General features: G+C 39.2%; 1 protein-coding gene across 1 annotated transcript in view; it reads left to right on the top strand.

The window, feature by feature from the left end:
* Window positions 1–20,825, top strand: part of FRRS1L (ferric chelate reductase 1 like) — a 44,882-nt gene that overhangs the window by 8,641 nt on the left and 15,416 nt on the right. The window contains exons 2-3 of the mRNA XM_026721707.2: window positions 9,419–9,503; window positions 20,038–20,176. Coding sequence (XP_026577492.1) covers window positions 9,419–9,503; window positions 20,038–20,176 — 224 coding nt within the window. The remainder of the gene's footprint in view (window positions 1–9,418; window positions 9,504–20,037; window positions 20,177–20,825) is intronic.

Below are 20,825 nucleotides of genomic sequence, written 5' to 3' on the forward strand. Positions count from 1 at the left end.
ATAATGACTTTCAAAACAGATATATCAGCATTGTCAATTTCAACTTCAATTTTGAAGTAGAAAACCAAAACATGTTCTTCTATGGCTCATAGTCTTAGTTGCAAATTGCAATTCTTCTTTCAGCTGTACTGGGAGAGCTGTAATTAAATCATCTTCACAGTAGACACTGTTACTGTCCGATCTATAATGATCTATATTGACAAAATAATTGAATCTCTTATGATATCAAATATTTATGTAGTAACCTCAGTGATTTGGTAACTTTCTACCCTTGTTATAAATTTTGTTCCTCTTTTGTAACATATTTAGAGCACAGCCTGTCTATAAAATGAATTATTTTGTCAGAGTACCTCCAAGATATTTTATTTGGTGGGGGGGGGGGGTATATTATTTTGTTGTCTTCCGTTTGGTTCCTTATCACTAGTCTTTGGCTCCACCTTGTGGTCAGAGGTGTTATTCAGCAGGTTCTGACCAGTTCTGGAGAACCAGTAGTGGAAACTTTGAGTAGTTCGGAGAACCGGCAAATACCAGCTCTGACTGGAGATTTTACAGTATCCTTCCCTGCCACGCCCACCAAGCCACGCCCACAGAACTGGTAGTAAAAAAAATTGAATCCCACCACTGCTTGTGGTCAAGGAATAAATATTTGAAACAAGGTTTTATATGTCAGGTATATTTTGGGCAGTTTCTGTTAAAATAAAGTGGAAGATTTCAGTCTCTCACAACAAACAATTCAGAGTTGCAAAATATAACTCCCAATGGGAATGGCAAATTCATAATAAGAGAAGATTAAACCACAATTTGAAATTTTATGTTTCTTCAACGAAGTTAGAAAAGAGAAACTATTCCATGCTTCCTTATTTTAGTTCATCACTAGTAGTCCTTCCCATTGTTTAGCAATAATGATTCCCCAAAATTGGGCTAATCTTCACAAAGGACTAACAGCCTATGATTGAATCTATACTTCATTTGTATTTCCAACAAAAGGTCAATAAGCAATGAGGGAACAGGATTTTAGAAATAAACTACAGGTTTTACGGATGGTTGTAGAGAGAATCATGATTCCTCCCCTGCCGCCTCCCTCCCATTCCATATCCCCAGGAAAAGGGAGGGGAGGCAGCATTTTCTGCTGCTCAGGCAGGAACTAAAACAATTAACGAAAGCTTCAAAGGAACGAGCCATTTGCAAAGGCTGGAAGAAAGGGGGGAAAACTCTGCATCAGCTGAACTTCTTTAGGTGAGCTGAGAAGTGTGTTCCACAAATGGATACAATGGAGTTCCAATCTGAAAGAAAACAAACTGTCAGGAATGTCGCAAGGAGTGGCTTCTGCACTTCAGACTAAGCCAAATAGAATTGACAGGATAAGTTAATAAAATACATAGAACCTACTTAATTTACATTCTTCTCCCTTCCCCAAGGCTGAACTTGACCCCTTCTACCACTCAGAAAACTGGAGGGGGACAGTATAAATGCCAAAAACAGATAATAGATAATCACAGTTGGAAGGGACCTTGTAGGTCATCTAGTCCAACCCCCCCCTGCCCAAGTGGGAGACCCTATACCATTTCTGACAAATGGCAGTCCAATCTCTTCTTGAAAGTCTCAAGTGATGGCGCTCCCACAACTTCCGAGGGCAAGTTTAACACACTGTTAAACTAATCAAATGCCCCATCAGGCATCTCAATCACAAAAGCCCAGAAGAGTATACAAATCATTCTGTTCACCCTTCCAATCTGCCAGTTGACCCGAAACCCACAGCTGTTATCACTGTAGTATCTCTGACTTTTGAAATAAACTCCTTTCTGGCAGCTCACTTCCCGGTTTCTTATTTTGTTCATCAGCACTGATTGTATCGTCCTGGCTGGAATTTTTCTTCTTACATGGTGAAATTGAGAGAACAGATTCCTAGACCACAGTCTACGTTGCCTATGGGAAGGGCTTCTGGCAGAAGATGGGCTGCAGCTCATAAGAAGTGGGAAGAATGCATTTGGAAAATGACTGGGTCAGCTAATTAAAAGGGTAAACTGAGTGAGGAGGGTGACCAATCATTAGGACCTAATTGCAAGCATAAACCCCAAGACAACCAATTAAACAAAGAGGTAGGGAATAGTGTGAAGGAATGAAAACTCAGATACAAAACAGGAAATGTAGAAGCAAACCCAGGGTCAGCCATAAAGGACTCAGATGCCTATACACTAATGCTCAAAGATTGAGGAATAAACAGAATGAACTTGAAGTACAAATATACAAGAGCAGATATGATGTAGTTGTCATTATCAAAATTTGATGAAACTCATGACTGGAATGTACTGCTAGAAGGATATAAACTGTTCAAAAGAAACAAGCCTAACAAAAGAGGAGGTAGAACTACATTATATGTAAGTATTCACTATACCTCTATAGAAATACATAAAACCAAGGATGAAAGCCTCCTTTCATTCTTAATATAAAAGGTAACAGGCTATGGGCATATACAACATGCTACCCAATCAAGCAGGAGAAACAGATGCACTTTTTGTTAAAATGGAACTAATCAACAATTGGGAGGAAGAACTCTGCATCAAGTGGGAAAATTGAAGAAAGAGACTCAAGGGCTAATTCTGGTTGCACAAGACCAACCCTTAAGAACAAGTGCATACAAAACCAGAGCTAAAAAGACAGCTACAGACAGCAAGTTACACTAATTTGCTGCTGCAAGAAGATTGCATAGATTGACTACAAGCAACGACATGACAAAGTAGCAACAACAATGCTTTGAAAGATCTGCAAGAAATATCATTTAGTCAAGCAAGAACTAGAAAAAGTCATAGAAAATGAGAAGCTAATTTGCTCTGGGACTTCTGAATTCATACATAGTGGAATGTTGCACATAAAACTCCAGACTTAATAATTGTCAATAAAAAGAAGAAAAAATGCTGAATATTGGAAGTGGCAATACCTGGAGACAGCAGAAGAGAAGAGAAAGGATTGGAGAAGACAGCACGATATAAATACTTCTGAATAGAGATAGAATGACTGTGGCAAAAGAAAGGAAAGGTTATACCAATAATAATAGCTGCCTTTAATGGTATCCTAAAGCAACTGGAGCATCACTTAAGCACTATCAGCATTGACAAATCACCATCAAAAAATGATTGTACTTGGAATAGTTTACATCTGTAACAATATCTGTAACACCATTAAACATCCACAACTGTCTGTCCCAAATCCTGATAGGTAGACAAAATGCCAAATCCAGTCTGGACATCTGACTATCTGTGCTGCAAACCATAATAGGAATAATCCAAATATATATATAACAACACAGCTTAGTTAAAGGAGGTAGATAAGAATAAAAAAGATGAAATACCTTGTATGAACAGCAGGAATGATGGAAAAAAGAGCAAGGAAGATCAAGAATTGGCCAGCACCAGGTAAAGATGAATTGCATATGTTTTGTTTGAACACCTGATTAGCCTACATCAAATATTTGCCAAGCAGTTTAACAACATACTGCAAGAAGGTGAAATTGAGGTGTGGCTAACATCTGGCAAAAGCTACCTGATAATGAAAGATCCAGCAAAACGGATTGCACCAGGCATCTACCGGCCAATTACCTGATTGCCAATAGTTTTCTGGTGAAAAATGGACTACAGGGACATGACTGTTGGTTGAGTAATTAGGGCCAGCAGCTATAGTATTACTGGAAATAGCAATAGCACTTATACAGCACTTATACTATATATAGACCCATCATGCTTTACCGCATTCTGTGGGTGGTTTACATAGGGCATAGTGCCTCCAACAGCCTGGGTCCTTATTTTGTCAACCTCAGAAGGGTGGAAGGTTGAGTTAACCCTGAGCCTGAAAAGCACTAATTCTGTAAAGAAAAACTGAAGGATGGCTAACATTTCACAAAACCTATTTGATAATAAAATATCCAACAAAAGGGGCAACTGCAGGCCAATTACCTGCTTACCAACAACATTCAAATTACTAGCTGGTGTGATAGCTAATGCAGTCCAACCAGCATCTAATTGAAAACAAGCTCTTTCCAACTGAACAGAAGGAAACGGCCGAAAATAGCAGGGGATCAAAATAAATTCCTAATTACTATGAGCACTGATGATGGTACCTAGTCTGGTTAATGAAATGTTTGCAAGAAAATTACCAAGCTCAGAGAGCACCAAGGACTCCTCCTTACTAATAAGATGATTCTGGAAAACTTCAGGAGAAGGATAACCAACTTGAACATATCATGGATTGATTAGAAGGAAGCATTTGACTCCTGGCCAATGTTAGAATAATCCAGTGCCTAGAAATGACAGGAGTTGGTAGAAATATCGTGCAAAGGTTTGGGCAAAGATAGATGGTACAATGGAAGATACTGTTGCTGGTCAATGGTGATAGATTACGAGAAGTTAATATTAAGAGAAGAATCTTCCAAGGACTCTCTTTTGCCACTTCTGTTTGTCATCACATTGATTCTTCCATCAACAATAATGAATAATTCAGGATATCAAACATCAAAAACACCTTTCAGGCTATCTAATCTTTACATAGTTCATTTGAAACTGAAAAAATACCATCTGAAATAAAATAGCTCCTCAACATTGTTGAGCAATGAAGTTTAGATTGGACATATGTGCCATGCTTACCATCAAATGGAGAAAAATCGAGAAAAGTGAAGGAGATGCCCTACAGAAATCATATCAAGATTGTATGAAGATGTTCACTACAAACACCTGCCGTCCTTCAAGATGACCACATCAGGACACTGAAGTCAAGAAAAAGGTTATAGTTAAATACATTAGAGTGAAAAAATCTTAAAATCCAAATTCAGTGAAGAAAATACCAGCAAGACAATTAATACTGGGCAATTCCAGTTATTAGATACACAGCTGGAATAGCCTGGCCTCAAGCAGAACTAAAAGTGGTCCAGAGTCACCCTGTAGAGGATATAGATTGAAGAAAGAAAAGAAAAAAGAAAAGAAAGAAAGAGAGAGAGAGAGAGAGAGAGAAAGAAAAAGAAATAAAGAAGGCTCTAAAAGGTAACTAGAAACATATTTACAATGAATCATGCCCTTCATCCTCAGAATGACATTGACAGACTCTACATATCAAGAAAAATAGTGTGTGTGGAATGTTGCAAGTACGTTTGATGGGTGAAAAAGAAAAAAGTGCATTGAAAGAATATCTGAAGGATAGTGAAAAAGATGAACTGAAAATAATATACCAATATACCAAGATGGCTTACTGGAGACCAAAGACCAAATGAAAAACAGAAAAAAGGCATGAGAAGATAAACTGTTACATGGTCAGTACATGGTTAGTATGAAAAATATAACAGATGAAGCAGATATGGTGGACAAAAATACCAAATCCAGTCAGAATATAGGGCTGATCGTGCGTTGAACCATAATAATAACGAATTTAAGACTGTTGAACCTATAAATGCTAAAATGAAACACTAAAAATGAAACACTAAAATGTTTAAATACTTAACACTAGTTGACTAAATTATAAAATTATTTTTAATAGATTAATAATTCAGTATGGTAGTGCATGTATGTACTGTTCACACTGCCGGCTGCCAACAGCTTGGTTGCACCAAGCCAGGACGGAGACGCATCGAACGAGATACATGGCTCTGGACACCGGAAGTACAAGATGCCGTACACCTGAAGAAACGGCTCTACAAGGCCTTTCTTCAGGACAAGACCAGCGAGAAGCTCTGCGAATACAAGGCGGCCAAAAAGGCAGCCAAGAAAGCAGTAGCGACAGCCAGAAGCTCCCACTACGATGACATCTACGAGAAGCTGAACACGCAAGAAGGCGAGAATGAGATCTACCGCCTAGCCAAAAGCAGACACAGGAAGACCCTGGACATTGACCAGTTTCATGGGATCAACGACGAAAGGGGAAATTTGATCGTCAACCCCAGAGACGCTGCGGAGAGGTGGCGGCAATACTTCGAGAAGATCTCCACCGAGGAGTTCCCACACCCACGAACCCCGCGAGGTGACCCAGTTGAAGGCCCAGTCTCAGGCATTTATGCCAGCGAGGTCGCCGACGCCATCAAGGCCATGAAAAGCGGTGGCAACAGGACCAGACGACATCCCTGCCGACTTCTGAAAAAGGCACTACCGGGCTCGGCATTGTGGCTGTGCGAGCTGTTCAACAACATCGTCTCCACGGGAAAAGTTCCACACGACTGGTACCGCAGCACCACTGTTCCGATCTGGAAGGGAAAGGGCAGCCCAGCGGACTGCTCCAACTACAAACCGGTCAGGTTACTGTCACACACTATGAAGATCTTTGAACGCGTCCCTTGATAAGCGCATTCGGGACATCGCCGACATCAGCGTCAACCAGGCTGGATTCATCAAGAACTGCGGCACCACCGACGCCATCTTCGGTGTGCGGATGCTGATGGAGGCTCACAGAGAGAAGAAAATCCCGCCCACACCGCCTTCCTAGACTTGGAAAAGGCCTTCGACCGAGTCCCGCACGATCTCATCTGGTACGCACTGCGAGACCACGGCGTGCCTGAGCTGCTCGTACAATGGGTCCAACTCCTATACAGATGTCACAAAAGCCGTGTAAAAGCGGCAGCTGGGATATCAGAGGAGTTTAATATTACCGTCGGCGTACACCAGGGCTCTGCTCTCTCACCACTGCTGTTCATTCTGGTGATGGACACAATTACACACGACCTGTACACGCCCGCCCCATGGACGCTGCTCTACGCCGATGATGTGTTCCTGGCCAACCTGTGCAAGGCTGAACTAGAGCACCGAGTCCAACAGTGGCACGACCGCCTCGAGCAGTTCGGGCTCCGGCTGAACCTAAAGAAGTCCGAATACCTGACCACTGACAATGAAATGACAGGCTCCATCCACGTGAACGGGCAGGAGCTACCGCGCGCCTCCACCTTCAAGTACCTGGGAACTACTCTTGGGGAAGAAGGCCTACTACAAACTGAGGTGGCAGCCAGGATCAATGCAGCGTGGGGCAAATGGAAGTCCGTCACGGGCGTCCTCTGTGACAAGAAGATGCCGTGCGCCTGAAGGCGAAAATCTATAACTCTGTGGTGCGCCCGTGGCCATATACGGCGCAGAGTGCTGGCCGGCGACCAAAGAAGTCGAAAGCAGACTCCAGATAATGGAGATGCGAATGCTCTGATGGTCGGTAGGCCTCACCCTACTCGATCGCGTCAGGAACGAAGAAGTGCGTGTAGACGGTTCAACGTCGTGCCCATCCCCACGGTCATGAGGCAGTCCCGGCACGATGGTTCGCCACGTGAGCCGCGCCAAGGAAGAATCCATCATCAAATCTGTAATGAAGGTGACTGTCGGAGGAGCGGGACCGTGGTAGACCTAAGCAACGCTGGATGGACACGATCAAGGCCGATCTAGAGATCGCGAAGGCAGACCCGACACACGTGGCAGACAGAGAGGTGTGGAAGCAGTACTCAAGGACATTAGCGGACCTCGCCCGAGCGCGAGACAAACGCTGAAGAAAAAGAAGAAGAAGAAGAAGAAGAAGAAGAAAGGTAGTGCATGTATGTAAATATGCTTGTAAATTCGTGTGCGTGCATATAGAATAAAATAATAGAGTTGGAAGGGACCTAGTCTAATACCCTGTTCAAGCAGGAGATCCTATACTATTTCTGACAATGGCTGTCCAGTCTCTTCTTGAAAGCTTCCAGTGATGAAGCACCCCCAACTTCTGAAGGCAAACTGTTCCATTGGTTGATTGTTCTCACTGTCAGAAAATTTCTCCTTATTTCTAGGTTAAATGTCTCCTTGATCAGTTTCCATCCATTATTCCTTGTCAGGCCTTTAGGTGTTTTGGAAAATAGGTTGGACCCCGCCCCATGACAGCCCCTCAAATATTGGAACACTGCTATCATTGGAACCCTGGTCCTTCTCTTTACTAGACTAACCATGCCCACTTCCTCAACTGTTCTTCATAGGTTTTAGCCTCCAAACAACAAATTATATTTGTTGCTTTTGTCTGCACGCCTTTCTACAGTCTCAATCTTTTTTATTGTGTGGTGACCAAAACTGGATGCAGTATTCTAGATGTAGTCTTACTTAGGCTTTATAGAGTGATATTAGTTAGGTAGGGGCCAATGTTCAAGTCTATCAAGATCCATTTTGAGCCAATCATCTAGGATTTGGCTATTCCTGCCAGCTTAATATCATCTGCAAATTTGATGAGTTCCCCTTCTATTCCCTCATCTAAAGATATTGAAGAAGATATTGAGGAGTATTGGGCCTAAGATGGAAGGCCCTTCCTTCTTTCAATGTAGTCATAGGACTACTCGCTGAGTACGGTTTGTCACTTACAAATCCATCTGGTGGTGATGCTTTCTATCCCACTTTTTTCTAGATTATCAAGAAGTAAGTTGTGGTGTAATTAGCTGAATGCTTTGCTGAAGTCTAAGTATGCTGTGTGATCCATATCAAAGGAATATAACCTAAAACAGTTTAAAAAGCATAGGATATTTTGTAGAGTTAAAATTAGGAGAATGCTTTTCATGTTTTGCAGCATGGACTAATGACAGTTCAAAGAAAAAATTATATTTTCCTGACAATGTAAGGATTGTAAATGATATTATTCTGAGCACTTCTACATTTATGAGCGAATGGTGCAAGTTTGTTTAGAAAGGACACCAAAGGCACATTTGGCCTAGAGTCGCAGGTTCCTCCAGATCACAGGGACAGCTTCGCTCTGCAAAAGGGATATTATTATATCTTCCCCTCAGTATTGCAGATGGTAAATCATTAAAACAAGCAAAAAAGGTAATGGTAGGTAATACTGAATAGCCAATTTCCTCGTGTAAAGGGTCTCTTGCTAATAACCTGTCAAGATTGATATACGTAATTTGCCCTACTTTATTTTGAGAGCTATGCCAAACACCTTCTTCAGGTCTAATTTTTTATAGTCCTCTGGTATAAAATGCAGGTTGGCATAGAGAATTCTGAATTCTGGCTTTCCAAAAAGAGATAATCTGACCAAGAAGAATGCGATAGTCAGAAAATTGATGGAAAAATGATATATGAGCAGAAATAGAGCCAAGAAAGCTTTAGATTTGAGGGGCATATGAAATGGTTTATTAGCTGTGTGCAAACAGACACTGACCATATTTCATAAATACTTTAATTTAGATCCTACACAGAGCAGAAGATTGGATGATGACTTAAAGGTCTTTTCCAATTATCATTCTATGGTTATTTTCATGTAGATTCTGAGGAAATTAGAACATTTTTTATTTTAACATCTGAATATGACACTTTGCAGAGTGATTGCTGACTCCAGTAAGAAACAAAATGTGGGATATAAATGTATAAAATACATACAAATTAATATTTAGCATTACATTAAAATGCATTGTATTAAATAATTAATATTTTGATTCTGATTCTTAAAGGTTACCCTTTTCCTACTGCTCCTCCGGTAGATCCATTTGCAAAAATTCGAGCGGATGATTGTGGAAAAACAAAAGGATGCTTTAGGTCAGTATGATACAATGAAAATTTGTTAACTGTTTTTTTTTATACCAATCTGATCTATGAACAAGGTCACTCTATAAATTAAAATCTAAAAATATATCCTATTAGCAATGACTTATTGTAACTCTGAGTCCATGTAAAGTTTTCCAGTTGTGAAATTCATTTGATTAGACTATTGAAATGTAGAGTTCTGCATAGATTAAACAAAACTTTCTAAGAACAGAACTATTTCTAAGAATAGAACACCTTTGCACTGTGTTTTGATACCATAAAATTTGAAATTTTTAGTGCTTTTGTATAAGAAACAATAGGAACAAGATCCTTACTACCTTGATGTATGTCCTAAATTCACAAAGATTTGAAGTAATTTTTTAAAAAAATCTACATAAAATAATCAATTTTTGGTGACTTGTCTATCTACAGAATTATAGCACTTAGCTCAGCAAAGAAGCAACAGCAGAGGCTTCATTTCAGTAAGAGCCTATATAATCTACAAAATATCAGCAATTGTGGTGTGTTAAAGCTTCTTCCCTGTTTTCATTTGGCAAACTGACTATAAAATTCAACAAACAAATAAAGTAACATTGTGTTTGAATTGACAATCTGAAAACTCATCATCATAGGAACAGTATCTGCAAAGCCCATGCACAGTTTATATTTTGATTTGTATAACTTGGCTTAAAAAGAATACTGCATCCATTTTTGGTCACCACGATACAAAAAAGATGCCATGGCTCTAAAAAAGGTGCAGAGAAGGACAACAAAGATGATTAGGGGACTGAGGCTAAAGCATATGGTGAATGGTTGTAGGAATTGGGTATATCTAATTTAACAAACAGAAGGATTAGGAGTGACATGATAGTAATCTTCCAATATTTGAGGGACTGTCACAGATAAGAGGGGGTTATTCTCCAAAGTACGTGAGGGCAAGACAATATCTAACTGATGGAAAATTATCAAAGACAGGTCCAGTCTAGAATTAAGGCAAAGTTTCCTGACACAGGAACAATTAATCAGCTTGTCTCCAGAAACTGTGGATGCTCCCTGGAGATTTTAAAGAAAAGACCAAACAGCCATTTACCCAGAATGGTATGGGGGGAGGGGGTGTCTTCCGCTTGGGCAGAGACTTGGAGTAGAACAGGGGTCACCAACCTTTTGGACCTCAGGGACCACCAAACTCATAATTTTAAATCCTGCAGACCACTAATAAAGCTGGCTGGGGAATTCTGGGCTTAAAGTTGCCAAGGTTGGAGATCCCTGGTCTGGATGATGGTTGATATAGTCAGACTTCTGAACTTCACTTAAACACCAATTTTACCAGCTTGGAACCCCTGCTTTTTCAGACTTAGAGAGGAGGAGGACATGTTCTCAGGATACATACAGCTGCCAGGCTTGCCACCAAAGCCATGCCTGAGTTCCCAGAAAACTGGAAAGCAAACCCTAAAAAACATGCCCAGGTCATTGATCCACCCCCCTTGGCCAATGGCTCCTCTGCTGAAGTTGCAATCCCATTGCAGAGGCCGCCGGTCCACTCCTTGGCTGCGAGAGTCCTTCCACGGGGTGGGGCAAGGTGCGGAGAAAGAAAGAGGGAGGGAAAAGCCATGAATCATTCTCTTCAGCCAAACCAGCCATGCCTTCTTTGTCAATGCGGGGCTGGGCATTTGGAGAGGATCCCTAACTTGGGCCGAGAGGCAGAACATGCATGCATGTCCAGATCAATCCAGGCACAGCAGAGAAGCAAACACTGGGCTGCTCAACAGTGGTGGCGGCGGCACTCTCTGGAAGAGAGAGAGAAAAAGCAGCAGCAGCGGTAGTGGGTGGGACTTTGCCCGCCTATCCAGCAGCTGTGACAAATTGCCCAGGTGCTTTACACTGTCATTTTTCCTTATTCCCTCGCCTCACCCCTCGCAGATAGCTACTAGTAAGAGCTGGACTTACCAGCTCGCTCTCTCCAAGCTTGCTTTCTTCCTTGGGGAGTCATCCCCCCACTTGCTTTGGTGTCCTTTTTCCTCCCTTTTTTTTAGGGCTGCATCCCTCTTTTCTTTTCTGCCATTTCCTTGCTGGTTTCTGGTCTGCAGGAAAATTCCCCACCCTGTTTTCCTACTGATGATCATTATTTGGGATCACAGGATACCAGCTCCAGCTCCATTCTTAGGGAGGGAGAGCGGGGGGGGAGAGAGAGACTGACTGACTGACTGACTTTTGGCTTTCATGCAAGGAAAGCAGCAGAAGTCTTTCTTTCTCTTTCCCAAACTCTGCCAGAAATGAGTCTTTGCCGGCACAGCCTCTTGAAGCAGGATGCCTTGCAGGGTCCAAAAGATTCATTTCTGGTGGAGTTTGGGGGAGAAAAAGAAACTTTTGCTGCTTTCCTTGCATGAAGCCAAAAGCAGAAGTGGAAAGAAGCAGCACGAAGGCCAGGCAAAGCGCCTGGGGCGCCTGGGGCAAGTTTCCCCTGTCTGCTCTTTCCCCCCACTCCCCTTACTACCTCATATCGTTCACAATGCAAGCGATGCAAGCCTTGTGTTCCCACAGGCCATGTGGGCGGCGCAGCCTTGTGTTCCTGCACAGCCTGAATTAATTGCTTTGGGGGGTGCTTTGGGGGTGACATTTCTCTGCGGACCACCAAAATTTTCTCACAGACCACCAGTGGTCCACAGCCCACTGGTTGGTGACCGCTGGACTAGAACACCCTCAAGTTCTTTCCTTTCAATTCTGTTATTCTGTATTCATCTGAAGACATGGAGAATTCAGAGTTCCTGATAACACATAATTTTAAAACAATGTCAGTGACCCTAGAGATGGAACTGTTTTAATGGATAAATGTATGGCTTAAGAATTTAAAAAGGCACTTATGGAACACAGAAAAAGAACATGGAATAAAACTCCTGCTTTTTGGCCCCATCTTGGAACAATGCTTCATTTGAATGTTTTGTCCTGAAATTGAAATATTGAAAATGGCCATGTTTAAACTGAAAATATATTTTGTACATCTTTACTAAAATGGTCTAGAATCAATAATTACTTCTTCTCCCTTGAACTGACTTGAAAGCTTGTTCTGTAAATCTTATTGTTTTCTGTTATCTTATTGAAATGGCTTTTTCAATCACATCATTATAGAATTAAGTTCCATCGCAAACTATAGTTGTCCTGATCACTATTGTTCACTTTTAAGCCAATAGTCAACTATATTATTTTGGCATGTGTTTAAACTTAATTTTCTTTTCACTGTTTTCTCTTTATTCTTGTTTATTTAGAGTCTGAATATTAAATGTTACCATCTTTTATCTTGAGTAGGTTATTCTCTGTCAAAAATCAGGCAATATCTAATGATTATTATAAAGAACACTATTAAGGATCTGCAAGATCAATAGTTAAGGTTGTTCTTTATAAGAATTTTCATAAGACATTAAATTTCATAGAATTTTTAAGTAAAAATTTGGGACATGGAGCAGCAGTGGCTAATCATAACTAGGATTATCCCTGAGTTGCAAATTTCCCAAGAATTACAAGGTGACAATGGAGATGTTTATGTGTTTCTTTCTATCTAGTCATTATCTGTTTATTGCAACCCCAGAGGTGATACGTTTTATTAAAGAAGATATTGCTTATGTAATTACTGATCTATGTGTAGTATAATCAAACTAATTAATTAGGCATACTCTAATGAGGAAAAAAAACTGCTTTAAATTTGTAACTTTAAAGTACATTTGTATGATATAGGTACACCGACAGTCTTTTTACACAAATATAATGATATACTGCCAGCATGGCAGCTATCCCCCATCTCATATGGATGGAATACACACTGAATCTCTTTTATTATTATCTCTTTTATTAAAACTATGATCCTAATATATGCAGGAACTTTAAACGGTCCTTGACCATTTAAGATATTACAGCGGGTAGTACATGAGGTCATATAAACATGAAATATGTATATTATAAATCACTTGGTATATCATATGTTATGCCAATTGGAGCTCACAAAAGGAAACTAATGGAGAAAAGTTTACATAAAACAGCTTACCCTATTGATATGCTTCAATACATGAACACATAGCTAATATTTCTGCCTGGAACCCTAACAATTACTTCACCTTGGAACTTCAGGCACCAACATCTGCTAGACTCCAACAACTGAGGAACAGTGGGATATGCCTCATGCAGGTAAGGAAGGGAATGGGTAGAAATATGTGGTAATGTGTAAGTGCTATGTTTACATTTTTCTTTTACTTATTGTTGTGATCATTTTTGTCTAATACTCTTTTATTTCCTAATAATGTTCTCTACTTCTTGGGGAGGAACTCACTTCCACAAGCAGGAAAACCCTAGTTGGAAAAACAAGTGAGTCTACACAATCTACTGCAATCCAATGTTCCTGAATATATTTCTTGGATCACAGGCTGAATGCACACAGTGGAATTTTGTTCAACGGTAAAATACCATTGTGGCACACCACACTACACCACAGGAAGGAAGGAAGAGTATGTATATTCACAATTACTATACTATTCCACTTATTGTATAAAATAACCCATTTGACACTCAAAATCTTTCACTTTCCAACAAGCATTTGTGCAATTAAGTTACTGCTATTGCCTACAGCTTGCTACCTTATCGATATCTCCTTTGTTTTCCACAGGTGGACAAGATTAATTCCATATCACATTCCATCAAGAATAGAAAACTTACCAGAAACTCTGACCGGGATGCTTCCAGCAATTTTTTAAAAAAATATTTTGTTAAATTATTTGCTCCAGGGAAAAATTGGGTACTTTGAAAACCTCATCACAGATATTTATCCTGTAGTTAAACTATTTATACCCTATAATTTGTGCTACAGAAGAAACATTGTGCTCTTTGTCAATCCAGTCATTCAGAAGATTTAGTGAAGTGACTGATTGATGATTCAATTTGTACCTTTCCCTTTCAGAATATTTGTCATTTTGGATGTTGATCCCCAGAGACTGACACTATTTTATTTATTGTGCTCATTAGTGATTTGAATACTTCCAAATGGGAGCTAGATTCAGCTGGCCATAGGAAGGGAGTTGTTTAGAAAGTAGGAATGTTTTGAGTTCAGGGGCCTTTTATGGGGGATCAACGTTGATTTCTGGAGATTGGCGGAAAGGTTCCTGAAGTTTTTTTGGCATGATTTCAGAAGTGGCTTTCCCTTATCTGCTTCTCACTCTGGGGATGGGCGGAAATGTTCCAAGGGACAGGAGAAATGGCAGAGAAGACTCTTCTCCTGGACCCCACCTACTGGAATACCCTAGATAATAGGGCCCGCAGTATGCCTCCTCTGCCAGCATGGGTGGAGTGACCAATCCCATTGGGATAAAACTGTCCCTCAAATAATTTGGACCCATGTCATGAAGAGCTTTAAAGAAGATTACCAATATTTTTAATAGCACCCAGAAGCAAACTGGCAGCCAGTGCAGCTTGTGGAGCAGTGATATTACATCATTCCTGGCACCCCAAAAACTGTCCACGACACGACACTCTGCATTAGCTGTGGCTCTTCAAGAGCAGCCCCATGTAGGGCATATTTCAATAATCCAAATGCAAAATGAAAATGCCAGGTTTACAATTTACAGAACTTAGAATAGGAACATTTGTATGAAACTTAAAGTGCTTTATTACAGCTTACAAATTATAGACCGCACAATTTTTGTACAGATTACATCCTGATACCAGTACAGTGAGTAACTCTTTATTATGGACTGAAAAAAATAAGTACAAATACAAACACATGTCAAAAGTAGAGAACCAAATAACACACATGTTCATTACATATATAACAGTATATCTCATAATGGAAGATAGCAACAGAAGTGAGAGACGTGGATATCTAAAATGCTATCTGGTTGCTATTTCAAATGTCACATTTATTTAACATTAACATTGGTCAAACCTATGAGTCAATATTTGTATAACAGATATTGCCATGCCAAAATGTTGCCATGCTGAGAATAATAGCTTGATATCTGCCAAAAATAAGGCAGTATAAAATTTACCTGTGCTATTGATTAAAAAGAAGGCAATAAAGACACAGTGGATGTCACAACAGAATGTCACACGAGACACCACATACTTTTCTGACTCCTCTTACTCACTTCTTCCAGGTGGACAAAATCTTCCACATACATGTAGTCCTCACCTATCATTCAACATTGCAAAAGTGTTGACCAGTACTTATGACTGGTCCTCCAAGTTCCAGCCATTGCAGTGCTCCCATGGTCACATGATCATGATTCAGAAGTTTGGCAACTGGCTCGCACTTGCTACAGTTGTAGCATTCGATGGTCACATAATTGTAATTTGCAACCTTCCCTTGGCCTCTGCACTTGCACAGACCCATCCTCATTTTCTCTCAGCTTAGTCTTCTTATACTGATCTGCAACTTCCTTCCCTCACCCTTCCTGTGCTTGCATTAACCCATGTCCTCCTCTTGATATCCCTGTGTTTGCATAGCACTGCAGAACCCGTCCCACCAACTCATATACTGTCTGTGCCAGGCATCCAAGGGCCTTCCCTAGCATCCTTTCCTGGAACTGCCATTGCTTCCTGTTGAAAAATATCTCTTGAAGTTACACCAGCAACTGGATCTGCCTGGAGTGCTGTTGCTAAGCAATGCAATGATATGACCGCATCATTTAGCAATTGCAATTCCAGTCCCAATTGCTGTCATTAAATCTAAGGAGAACACGGTAAGAAATGTGAATGCTCTACATTATTTTATAGTTTTTCTCAGGTAATTGATGGGCTTGAAAAGATTGTGAAACCTTTACAAACAGTTCATGTTCAGAATGAGCTCAAACACAATTGTTATTCATTCATATTACTTGATTTTAAAAAAATTGGGGAAAGCCATAATACTTAATTTTCTCCTTTAAAAGCTTGTGAACAATGAATGTTAATTATTAACTTTTCTGTTAAAGCAAAAATATAGGTGATCAATCCTGTTGCAGAAGCCTCTGGCCACAAATCTAACAAACAAAAATAAAATAAAAAAACAAAGGCTAGCTCTGACCTCAGTCTTAATTATATCTCTGTTCATGTATTGTGCTGTATTAGGTTTACATTACATTACACACTAGGAGTATGTTCAAAATAGAAAATGTGTTTTGAAGCTGAAACAAACCATTGATTCCACAAAGTTCTCTTGAAACATTTTAGATGTAGGTCAGTAAAAAATTCAGATAAGACAACATTTGAAGATGCTTTAGGGCAGTGATAGGAAGCATATGTATGGATATCAAAGGTGACATGCTATGACATTCTGTGTTACATGCTAGCATTTATGCCAGCATTCATCAACAGCCAATTCTGGAAAACACATCCTATTCTTGCGTGATTTTTGAAGACTGCAGAGGTCATATGAGAATAGGGTGTGCAGCCTCCAGACCCGCTGAAGCTTTCCATGAGATCATGTTCTTGCATATCTTTCAGAATCTCTGAAAATTGTATGAGCACAGGTATGCCTTCATAAAATTTTTGGAGGCTCCAGAAGCTTCATGAGAATAGGGTACACTCTTGTGTGACTTCTGGAGCCTCCAAAAAATGCACAACAACAGGGAGGTTGCAGAGGCTGGAAAAGAGCATTCCTCAAAACCACTTCAAGAACAAAGGTCTTGTACAATTTGCAGCTGTATATAAAGACCTGTTAATAGAAAAAGAATACAACATGAAAGTAAGTGGTGCCTATGTTTGGATATATAAAAATCTTTGAAACTAAAATTCAAATTTACAAACAAGATATAGGGACAAAAACGTACAAGTATTTTCCTTGATTAAAAAAGTATTTTGAGGTCAGATTGAATGTGCAAAGTGAAATGGAAACCTTGCATATAAACTACCAGCACATTTTTAACTCAATAACTGATCAATTTGGTAGAAGATTTGATCAGTTCAGACATTTACAACCGTCTATTAAAATAATCCAAGAATCCAGATGTAGTCATATAGAACTCTCTGACAAACCGAGGAACAAAAAGGACAAGTGTAAACAATGGAAAGCACATAACTAAAGCAGAATGCCAGCAAATAATCCAAAATCTACAAAGATGAAGTCAAAGGAAAGCTAAGGTTCAGAATGAGCTAAGACTTACAACACATGCCAGAAATAAAGAAAGGTTTTTTTTAACCATGTAACGAATAAGAAGAAAGTCAAAGAAATGATTAATCAACTAATGGGAGAAGATAGTATGGAGATGACAGGCAGCAGGAAAAAAATGAACTGCTTAGTTCCCTTTTTTGTACCTATCTTCATGCAAAAGGAAAAATTAATAGTCCAATCCATCAAAAGCAATTTTGTGGGGAACAGAACAGGAATGCAGGTCAAAATAGGCAAGAAATTGGTAAGAGAACACCTATCTACTCTAGACCAGGCCCAGATGGTTCCTGAATCTGATTCCATGATTCAGAAAGACCAGCCAGATGTGATCTCAGAACCACTTAACCAAATCTTTCAGACTCCTGGAGCACAGGGGAACTACCAGAGGATTGGAAAAGAGCTGACATTGTTTCAGTCTTCAAAAAGGTGGATCCAGGAAACTACATCCCAAACAACCTGACATCAATACCTGGGAAAATCCTGGAAGCAATAATCAACCAGCAGATTCATGAGCACCTAAAAATGAATCAGGCAATTACTAGAAGACAGCATGGGTATGCTAAAAACAAACCTTACTGCATTCTTTGACAAAGTGTCTAAATTAATGAATCAGGGAAATGCAATGGATATAATATACCTGGATTTTAGTAAGACATTTGACAAAATAGATCACAGGCTACTTCTTTGTAAGGTGGAATAATGTGGGATAGACATCAATTGGATTTACAGTTGCCTAACCAAGTGCACCCAGCATGTAATCCTCAATGGAGCTGCATCTACATAGAGAAAGGCATATATTGGGGTACTTCAGGGCTCTGTCTTGGGCCCAGTGCTCTTTAACTTCTTTATAAATAACCCAGATGAGGTGATAAAAGAGGAGCTCATCAAATTTACACATAATATAAAGTTTGGATGGAATTGCAAACACTTTGGAAGATAGATTCAAGATTCAGAAGGATCTTGACAAACTTGACCCTGTCCAGTAAGATGCAGTTCAGTGATAAGAAAAAAGTTTATACATCGTGTAAGGTCCTACCACTTAGGTGGGAAAAAAACAAATGCATATGTATAGCATAGGCAGTACCTGGCTTAACTATAGTAATTGAATGGAATCTCAGTGTCATACATTTAAGTATGAGCCAGTAGTATGCTGGATTTGCCTCCCCGCCACTCCTAATGCTGCGTCAAGAGAAGGTCATGAATTAAGATCACAAGAAATGATAGTACCACTTTATATTTGAGCATTGGGTCCTATCCAACAAAATGCAGTTCAGTGGTGAGAAAAAGTTGTACTGTTGGACTAGAAGACTTCCAAGGTCTCTTCCAGCCCAATGATTCTGCGATTGTTCAATTGTCAAATATGTATACAAAGTACTAACAAATGCAGAGTTCAATCAGCTCAGCTCAAAGTCTAGTAGAAAGAAAAAAGGGAAGTCAGCCTGTAACAATACCATTCTTGACAATGGGAGACTTTTTCAAAACATTCAAAGCTAAGAAATGTACTCTGATACCTATTGTTGCCCAAATTTCCAGAAATAAAATAATATGAAACTGAAATATATTCCAACTTGCAGTGTTCCATGGAAATATTTGGTACAATGCTTTGAGTTGCCTATTGTAAGGTCAAGCTGAGGGATCAAAAATTAATGTTCCTCTAGTGAAACAACAAAGTTATTTCAAACAAATTAACACGTGTAAAAGCCCAAAATCAGGGCTGGTCATTATAATTAAGTAATTTCCTTATTGTTATTTGGTGTGCAACCCTTAAAGATTGCAAATCAATAACAATAAGGATTCCGCCTTCTGAATATTTTTGTGTAACAACTTCAAAATGATATTTTAGCAAGTCAATATTTTACTTACTGCTGCAAATTAAAAAGGCACTGTTTCTGTTCATAATATAAAGGAAGTGAGGGTCTTCCAAATAATATTTGAGAAGTAATTACTACTTATACTGGAACAACTGACAAGAATGCAGAAATAGAAGACAATTCATTGTATCTATTATTCCAACAGAGTACTATATGATTTTACTTTTCTAGATTTTCTAGTTCCAGCTCAAATTGGGGTTCCAAGACCACATTGTTTTTCAGTATTCAGATAGAATTTAATATGCCCAGTATGCTTTATGTTTTCTTATCTGAGTTTGTAGAAATCATATTGACAGAGCACATTTTGTTTTAATTTTTAACTTCTTCCTATCCTCAGGGATGGGGATAAGCTAATGAATCAAGAACTGATATGCAAAGTAGAAAAAAAATACTATAACAGATAATTCAATAAAACTTAAATAAATAGGGAGAGAGCAGGTCCAATATATCATTTAAATAACTGCTAATTTAATGTTGTTTAGTTGCAAATACAGATATATTTCAAGAGGAAAGTTCTTTGAATGGTTTCTATTTCCTTTATCACATGTAGGTATGGTAAACCTGGATGCACTGCAGATTCATGCGACTATTTTCTCAGTTACCGCAGAATAGGAGCTGACATAGAGTTCGAATTGAGCGCTGAAGCTGATGGCTGGGTAGCTGTAGGATTTTCCTCAGATAAGAAAATGGTAAGAATGCTTTCTTTGCTCATATAATTACTGCTTTTTCTTGGAGAAAAGGTATTAAAATTATTATTTGAATAAAAATAATGACAAAATGTAACGATATATTTAGCATTGTGCACAATTCTAATGATGGGGCAGAATGACCAAAATGTGATAACCAATTAAGGGTGATAAACAATTTTAAGCAAATCTTTTTCCTTCTTTCTCTATTAATCAATAAACTTGTTCTTTATTATTTTTGGCCATGGCAAATTTGGTTCTAAACCTAAGTTTGAATTTTTATGTTTGATATTCTATATTTGAATTTTTTAATGAAAACCATATCTGATCAGAGGGATTTTTACTGTTTTTCTTTCAATTCCTTGTTATTTTAACAATCACACGTGAAAAACTTACAGTATACTTCCTTTCTAGGTATCTGAATATTCCTAGGTCTTCCTCCCTCCCTCCCTCCCCCCTCCCTCCCTCCCTCCTTCCTTCCTTCCTTCCTTCCTCCCATTTCTATAGCTGCCAATCTCAGTAAATGACTCTGGTTAGCTTACAATTCAGAACATATATTACAATATTTTTTAAAAAGTTAAACAGTAAGAAAAACATTAAAACCAGTAACAACACTTAAAACATACTATTCAAGATGCATATAAACAAAATA

This window comes from Pseudonaja textilis, chromosome Z (assembly GCF_049901715.1).
Source record: "Pseudonaja textilis isolate UNSWEBS1 chromosome Z, rPseTex1.2, whole genome shotgun sequence".
Lineage (NCBI taxonomy): Eukaryota > Metazoa > Chordata > Lepidosauria > Squamata > Elapidae > Pseudonaja > Pseudonaja textilis.